We start from the raw sequence: 8858 nt of genomic DNA on the forward strand, positions 1-8858 counted from the left end.
CATAGTATCATGTAGAGAGGTTACTGGTTTTAAAGGTTCAGCCTCTTTTCCACCATTTCCAGAAAAAATTCTGTGGCCTAATGAGAAACACCACACTAGACCAGTTAAAATAGGCTTTATTTTATTTCATTAAGATTAGAAAAGCAATTTCTTGCAGTGTTTTTGCTAAAAATCCCAATTTTGTAAAATAATACAAATGTCCTAGAGAGGGACTACTAAAAGTGCAAGTCTACCCGTTAAATCTTCTTTGTAGTCATCTCTCTTTGGGATCATTTCCTAAGTCAAGTAGCTATAATTTTAAAAAATCTCACTTTTAGGATTACTTTATGATAGTGGCAGTACCCTAATCTTATGGATTATAAAATCAATAAAGAGAATTAAGAGGCTCCTGCTATACAATAGAAATAAATCATGACTCATATACCCAGAATGTGACTGAGTGGTAGGTGTTGAATGTTCAGAAAGGGCCCTCTGGCTCCTGGGAAGATGGACATAGGATTAGTCTGACCCAGAGCTGACACATTCCTAATGCCAGTCTGGAAAGAGAAGGATGATACGAGATTTACGCTTGCATATCTGGCGAAAAGGATCTACCCTCTGGGTTTAGAAGTGAAGTTTAGCTTCCCTCGCAGTGCAGGAATATTTTCTACTGTATATTTCCAGTACTAGGAATTTGTTACTTCTTTTAACAGTCTCCTGTTTTTGACTAGTCCAGTTTCTGTCTGAGATTGGTTATCATCCATGAATGCTTGATACAGGTCATTGGTGAAGCCATCTGGGGCTAGAGTTCTCTGTGGGCAAGTTTGAAATAGTTTAATTTCTTTCATAGATTTCCTACTTTTTATTTCACTTGTGGTCATTTGTGTCTTTTAAGGAAGTCCACTTTGTCTAAATGTTGAATTATTGGCACAAAATTATTTATAATATTCCCTTGATATCCTTTTAATGGCCACAAGAACTATAGTCATATGTCCCTTTTTGCTCCTAATAATATTAATTTATATCTTCTCTTGAGTTTATCTAAGGGGTTTATCTCTTTTGTTAGTCATTTGAAAGAACAACTTTGGGTTTCACTGTGTTTCTCTGCTGTTTACTGATTTTCTATTTCATTGATTTCTGTGGTTTTCTTTATTTCTCTCCTCCTACTTACTTTGGGATTCATTTGCTTTTTTACCAGCTTCTTAAGGTAGAAGGTTAGATTATTAATTTTAGGCCTTTCTTTTCTCTAAAGCACTATTTTGGCTGTATTTCATAAATTTTGATGTGTTGTTTTCATTAACATTTAATTCAACATATTCTGGGATTTCCCTTGTAATTTTATTTTGATCTGTAACTTTTCTAGGAATGTGTTAATTTTCAAACATTTGGAGGTTTTCCAGTTAACTTTTGTTTACTGATTTCTAATTTTGTTATGGTTAGAGAACTCGCTGTGTGTAATTTCAATCCTTTTAAAGGTTTTATATCCCAGCATTATGGTCTGTCTTGATTACTAATCCCTGTGCATTTGAAAAGAATGTATATTCTGCTAATTGAGGGAATATTGTCCTGTAAATGAAAGTTCAAATTGGTTGACTGTTTTTCAAGTCTTCTATATATTCACTTTTTTTTTTTTTTTTTGGTCCTTGTTCTCTGAAAGATGATTGTTGAAATCTCCAACCATAATTACAGTTTTGTCTATTTCTCTTTTAAATTTTATCAGATATGCTTCATGTGTGTTGAAGCTCTATAATTATATGGAGATATGCTTAGGATGATTATGTCTTTTTAATGAAGTGCTTTCTTTTATTATTATGAAATCTCTCTCTTTGATAATATTTCTTGTCCTAAAATTGGTAATATTTCTGACCTAAAGTGTAAAGAATGTTGAGGTTTGTTTGGGCAGGCAGTTAAGTTATTATGGGGTCAGCTTGATCCTGGTGAGACTTGTTTTTAATGTTTGTTAGGGTGGGTATAAAGTAGTCTTTAATTTAGGATAGCAGTTCTCAAACTTTTTGGTCTTGTGGCTCCCTTAAGCTTTTAAAAGTTGTTGAGGACTCCAAAGAACTTTTGTTGATGTGGGTTATGTCAATATTTATCATGTTAGGAATGAAAACTGAGAAATTTTATAGTATTTACTTACTCTTTTTTTAAAGTTTACAATTTTTAAATTTATAATTTTAAATTATAATAATAAACTCATTACATGTTCAACCCTCTTAACTATGTTCTTACTTATTTAGAGTTTTAATTTCCTCCCAACCACAAATACGCATATAAAATCTTGACCTGCCTTGTGGAAAATGTTTCTCTCTCTCAAGGATGAGATATCAATACAAAGAAATGAAAATTCTGGACTTCTAATCAACATGAAAGAGGCAGTGGGGATTATATTTGTATGGTGTTGTATTTGTATTGTACCTTTCCTGTTGAAATACTAGTTTTCTTGATATGGAAACTGAATTGTTCTCCTTTTTTGTGCCCTAACCATATGATAATTACTGTATTTAATACTTCCTTTTGCTTTATACTTTGAATGTCACTACAAAATACACTTTTGGTTTCTCTTAAGCCTTTTCTTGCTTTAGGTGATTTGTTGTTTGCTTTTGGACCCTTTAGAGGTTCCTGCTGCTTACTTATTTCCATTCTTATCTGTGTGTGCCTCTTTCCGTCTGCTGCTTCTGTATGTACACTTTTATCTGACGTCAGCAGTCTCCCTCTTTAGCCACACTGACTTTAACATTTTTTTCTGATTTCTTCTTCAATAAGATGACTAATGATCATACTACCTGAATTTAATGTTTTAGGATTTCCTAAGCCTTCCCCCTTGCCCCTTTTGAACCTTCTACTGAATTTTAAAGTCTTCATTCCCTAGATTTAAAAAATATCAAAAAATAAAAATAATGGAATATCATGTCATATTTATGTATATTTTCTCTGATTGTTGTTAATGTTGTTGTTATTAGTGTTATAATAAATCCTAAGTGACAATCCTTTGACAACTCCTAAAGAACAATTTTTTTCTCCCACATTAATTAATTTGCTTGCTCAACAAATATTTATTGAGTCCCTACGAGGTGCTGGGGAAACGCAGTGAACAATACAGCCAGAATCTGCCTTCGGGGATGTACTGTACAGCATGCTGACTATAGTGCACACTGCATTGCATATTTGACAGTTGCTAAGAGAATAAATCTTAAAAGTTCTCATTACGAAAAAACATTCTGTAACTACGGTGACGGATGTTAACTGGATTTACTGTGGTGATCATTTTGTAATATATACGAATATCAAATGAATATCAAATCATTATGTTGTACACTTGGAACGAATGAATGTAATGTATGTCAATTATACCTCAATAAAAAAAAAGAAGAAAGTTGAGGAAATTAAAAAACAAACAAACAAAAAAAACCTCTGCCTTGGAATTTACATTCTAGTTGGAAGAGACAGGAGTAGCAAATAAACACTACCAAGTTATACCAAGTAGTAATAAGTGCTGTGGAGAAAAATCAGAGTAAAGGATATATAAGGAGTGTCCTGTTCGGTTGTTCTAATATAAAGATGTGTCACGAAAGGCCTTGGCAACATTTGAGTTAAGACTTGAAGTAGAGGGAGCCAGGTGGATATATGTGGCAGAAGGATGTTCCAAGCAAAAGCATAGTAAGTGCAAAGGCCCTGAAACCCTGATGTTACATAAACATACTAATTCTTGGCATGTGTGAAGAACAGCCAGTGTAGCTGGAGGGCCGTGGCCGGGGGACAGTGGTCAGAGGTGAGATCGGAGGCATAGCGAGTGCTGGATATGTGAGGCCAGAAAGGCCTTTTACTGACAACACATCCCAGGTTTCCCAGTAGTTCCCACATCACCAGCTAGGTGCTCCTTGCTGTTCAGAACTCTCTCCAATATAGCGACTCCTCTCCCTGAGTCTTCAAACGTATGAGAGAGAAAAATTGACAGCAGAGGAAGTCCAAGACTTTATCAGAGACACCGCTTAAGCAGAATTGAAGTTTCCATGAGATGTTCAACCTCACTGTTGCCCCTGTTCTGAGAGCCTTCAGCAAGTTAATTTCCAAGTAGACGCTGCCCCTGGTGATTGAATTGAAATGATAGATCTTTATAGTAGGAGTTCAGTAGAAGTCTGTTAGACCTGACAGTACATGTAAGTTACCAGTAGAGGTCACACCTTATTAATATTTTGGAGTCCTCTTTTCTGTCAGCATATAGATTAATAATGAATTGTTACTTAATACACTAAAATAAATCCAGTAAAATTTTATCTTGGGTTGTTAGAAGTGGTCTGTTGGCTGCCTTGTACAAATCATCAACTGCCATGTAAAGTGTAAGTACTGTATGAGTGAAACAGATTTACCATTAAAACCACATTGAGCCTTTTAAAACGTGATATACATTCTAGAATCTTGCATCAGCACGTGCATTTATGAAAATACACGGTTCAACTCCATAAAAATTCCTGTTTGGCATGTCCAGTTGTTTAAATTCTAGATAAACGAGAATTTGTGTAAAAGAAGTATAAAAAACTGATGGAAGTTCTTATCAAAAGATTGTTTTCTCTTTTAAGGAGATGGGTCCTGATGAATATGAAGAGATGGAAGAGGAAGAGGAGGAGGAGGAGGAAGACGACGACGACGACGACTCGGCGGGTATGGACGAGTCTGATGAAGACGATGAGGAAGAGAGACGGAGGAGAGTCTTTGATGTTCCCATTCGAAGACGCCGCTGCTCTCGCCTTTTTTAGGGAGGCGGTGCTGATGGAAGCACTGGCATGAATCCACTTGTTAAATAGATTTCCCAATAATGTAAATAACTAAATTGCTGTCTGCATATAGCAGGAAAAGTAGCATGAAATATTGTTCCAGGCCCTGGGTTCTATGCGATGCCATGTTAGGAACTGGATTGTTTTGGTTTGCTTTGTGTTTTTGAGGAAGAGGAGGAAATGGGAATCTTTTTTTCTTTCTCCCTCTTCTAGAAGTCAGTGGGAGAATAGTTCTCTAGCTAAAGAACAGACATTTCTTTGTTTCAAAATATTTTATACTTCTACGAATATGGAAATGGGAGGGAATTGTTTTGAATAAGGATTGAAAAATGTAGCAGAAATACCTACACAAGGATAGAGAGGAACTATGTGAATAATTCTGTGAAAAGACTTCTTGCAGTTGTGAATTATTTAGAAATGAACAGAATTTGTAATTAGGCTAATACATTTAGCGATTCCTATATATTTTGTACTTACAGGGAACTAATGGACTAAATAGCTTGAATGCTAGTTGTTTGTCCTTTCTCAGACAATCTATCCTTGGATTTAAAGGTTTCATCACTACCACCTTGAACTTAAAGTCTTCATCATTATGACCTTGCATTTAGTTTTCAACTCTACCAACCTTGAATTTAATTTAAAATCTTCAACATGACAACCTTGAATTTAAAGTCTTTAATGCTATGACCTTTATCATATTGTTCACAGATGCATCATTTTTGAAATGTAGTGTGTGAAAGTATGTATTGTGTTGTTTATTAACAAGAGTCTTCACAATGTCTCATGTAGTCTAAATTTGTAAATACTGCTTCTGTTTTGTTTCTCCTTTATACACTTGACTGTCTATGTGATAAGTGACCTGAGTTTTATGTTAAGTATGTTTTCCTGAAACATGGATTTTTTTGTAATTATATAACAGAGTTTGGAATGAAATCCTCCAAGTGGCAAAAACTCACATTTTAAAAACGAATTTTGGTTCTGACCCTGTATTTTGTGTAATTGCCTATTTTCCATAAACTAATATTAATCAGCCTTTGCTGTCAGGGTGGAAGATGAAATCGCTATTCATTGTCCTATTGCCAGAGGCCCATTCAAAGTTATTTCCTGGCTTTGACTATATCCTGTCATATGCCCTACCTTCCATTTTCCCCAAGAATACTTATTTTTTTAAGGTTTTATTTATTCAGGCTCCCCGCTGAGCAGGGAGCCCAACATGGTGCTGGATCCCAGGACCCTGGGATCATGACCTAAGCCGAAGGCGTACACCCAACCGACCGAGCCACCCAGGTGCCCCAAGAATACTACTTTTGTAGGGAAAACTATAGGAAGAGGGAAGTGTATATGGGGTTAAGCAGCTGTCTGCAGGGACCATGAAGACACTTTCCTATTGCTACATGTCAAAATGTTCTGAAATGGAGTAAGTAGTTTTTCCTGCTTTTTTTTTTAATCATTAGGGTACCAAATCCTATGATGCTTATCTCTCCCTTCTTAAAAAAAAAATCAGCCTACTGATTTTTTTTTTTTAAAGATTTTATTTATTTATTTGAGAGAGAGAGAATGAGAGATAGAAAGCACGAGAGGGAAGAGGGTCAGAGGGAGAAGCAGACTCCCTGCTGAGCAGGGAGCCCGATGCGGGACTCGATCCTGGGACTCCAGGACCATGACCTGAGCCGAAGGCAGTCGCTTAACCAACTGAGCCACCCAGGCGCCCCAGCCTACTGATTTTTTAAAAAATAAACTTTCCCAATAAAATGATAATTTAAAGCTAGTTGATGTTGAAAGTTAAAGCTAGTCCCAGGATCCCTTGCCATTTTTGCTTGTCTTTCCTGGTTGACCTCTCCTGTCAGTTCCCACAGTACTCACGAAGCCCCAGATCTCCCCTACAACCCCATCCAATTCTTGCTCCTTAGAATATGTCAGGCTTCTTTAACCTCTCATATAAATTCACATCCTCTTTTTTTTCAAGATTATTTATTTATTTGAGAGAGAGAGCACGAGAGGGAAGAGGGTCAGAGGGAGAAGCAGATTCCCTGCTGAGCAGGGAGCCCGATGCGGGACTCGATCCCGGGACTCCGGGATCATGACCTGAGCCGAAGGCAGTCGCTTAACCAACTGAGCCACCCAGGTGCCCCCTCACATCCTCTTAATATGTTGAATGACCTGTTGTTCATACCAAGGTGTGATTGATTAGTTGATAACACGCTTAAGTGTTATTTCATTAGCAAGAATGTGTATTTACACATAGAAGGGATTTAACAATTGGCCAGCCTATGCTTTTGTGGAGTGAAGGCCATTTCTGGTTCTGAGGTCCCTTGAGACCACTGCCCGTCTTTGACTCATTTATCTAAAGCTTGACGTATCAGGATGAGACCCAATAGGAGCAAATAGCTAAGGGTTATTTTTCTCTTATGAAAAGCCAAAGGTTAGTTGAGGACTGATACAGTGGCCCAGTGGTGTCTTCATTCCAGATTTGTTCCAACTTTCTCTTCTGCCATCCTTAGCACAAGGCTTTAATCATAAAGGTTACCTCGTGGTTGCAAGATGGCAGCTGCAGTCATATTCTATTCCAAGAATAGTTGGATAGGGAAGGATAATGAGAAAAGGGACAAATTAAATGGAAAGTAAAGTCAAACATACGGCTGAAGGGGTAAACCAACCAGGTCTCCAGCAATCATGTGGAGGACAGATGGGGGGGGTGATGTAGGAATTAACATGGGCAGCATGGAGACCTGGTGTGAAGAACTTGTAATTCCACAAGTAAGACATGCTTACAGGCCTGAGTTAGGGCAGTAGCAGTGGAAGTGGAGTGAAAAGAGGATGAAATGGTTATCTACAAGAGAAAGTACGTAAGAGCTGGTGATCAGATGTGAGAGTAGAAGAAATCAAAGGTGATTGCCAGGTTTCTGGCTTCACTTTAAAAAAAAATGGAGGAAATACGGTTGGACATTGGACATGAGATTTGGATACATTTTGAATTCAAGATGCCTGTAGGACATACAGGTTCCAGCAATCAGTTGGGTATGAATATGAAGACTGAGAGAATGGTCAGGGATGGAGAATAAAGATTTGCAAATTATCTGCAAATTATACATGTCCCCAAGGCAAAACTAAGCGGAGTGTCCTCTTCCAGGGAGCACACAGTAACGGTCTCAGTCCAACCCTGGCAACATTGAAGACTGAAAGATCAAGAAGCTGGAAGCAAAACTAGGAGAGGGTGGCATCTCAGAATCCAAGAGTTCCAAGGAGGGAACGGCTAATAAGATGTGTATGAGATAATGCATGTGAAAGAGTTTTGTAAACAAGGAAATACATGTATTCACTGTTTTAAGCAGACACATTTTAAATATCAAAGCAAGTCCTGATTTGAGACTCCCATTTCCACAGAAGAAAACCAAGATTTGGGCACCACCAACTGAAACTCATTCCCTGACATCCCAAAGCCACCAGAGGATCATGGTAGAAGGCACATGTAATAATCGGTTATCATATGATTTCCCTGAGTAAAATGTATCTCATGCATTCATGCAAAAAAAAAAAAAAAAAAAGGAGACTCCGGCTGCAGCCGGGTTGGATAACCTGACAGCCCGGCCAAGTGGGAGCTTGGCACAGGCACAAGAAATTTTTCTGAAACATCTTAAATATATATATATATATATATATTTAAAGATTTTATTTATTTATTCATGAGAGACAGAGAGAGGGAGGCAGAGGGAGAGGCAGGCTCCCAAGGAGCAGGGAGCCCGATGCGGGACTCGATTCCAGGACTCCGGGATCATGACCTGAGCCGAAGGCAGACGCTCAACCATCTGAGCCACCCAGGCGCCCCTTAATATATTTTTTTAAACGAAGGGAAAATCAGAAGTCATGGAGCTTCCTATTTTTGTTCCCTGTAACAAATCGGAAGAGGACACTACAAATTTTCCGTTCCAGGGATTTTAAAGGTCTTAATCTATTCGTGGTACGGTCTTTTTCTGAACCTGGGTGGAGAGCCTGAGTCACCCTGCGAGGAGTGGCTGCCCAGCTGCCTGGCCAGAGCTGGTTGCCGGGCCTTCGCTCGGGAGCGCGCGGTGAGTGCCAAGGGTCTGTACACCGAGCTAGGACTGG

The 8858-nt window shown here is 38.1% G+C and overlaps 1 protein-coding gene across 1 annotated transcript in view; it reads left to right on the forward strand.

Moving 5' to 3' along the window:
* FBXO3 (F-box protein 3) overlaps positions 1-5724 on the forward strand; it is a 31751-nt gene extending 26027 nt beyond the window's left edge. The window contains exon 11 of the mRNA XM_028087735.2: positions 4560-5724. Coding sequence (XP_027943536.1) covers positions 4560-4736 — 177 coding nt within the window. The 3' untranslated portion in view covers positions 4737-5724. The remainder of the gene's footprint in view (positions 1-4559) is intronic.
* The last annotated feature ends 3134 nt before the right edge of the window (positions 5725-8858 follow it).

Source organism: Eumetopias jubatus, unplaced genomic scaffold (genome assembly GCF_037043125.1).
Source record: "Eumetopias jubatus isolate StellerSeaLion01/CBP00866 unplaced genomic scaffold, mEumJub1_p1.0 scaffold_13, whole genome shotgun sequence".
Lineage (NCBI taxonomy): Eukaryota > Metazoa > Chordata > Mammalia > Carnivora > Otariidae > Eumetopias > Eumetopias jubatus.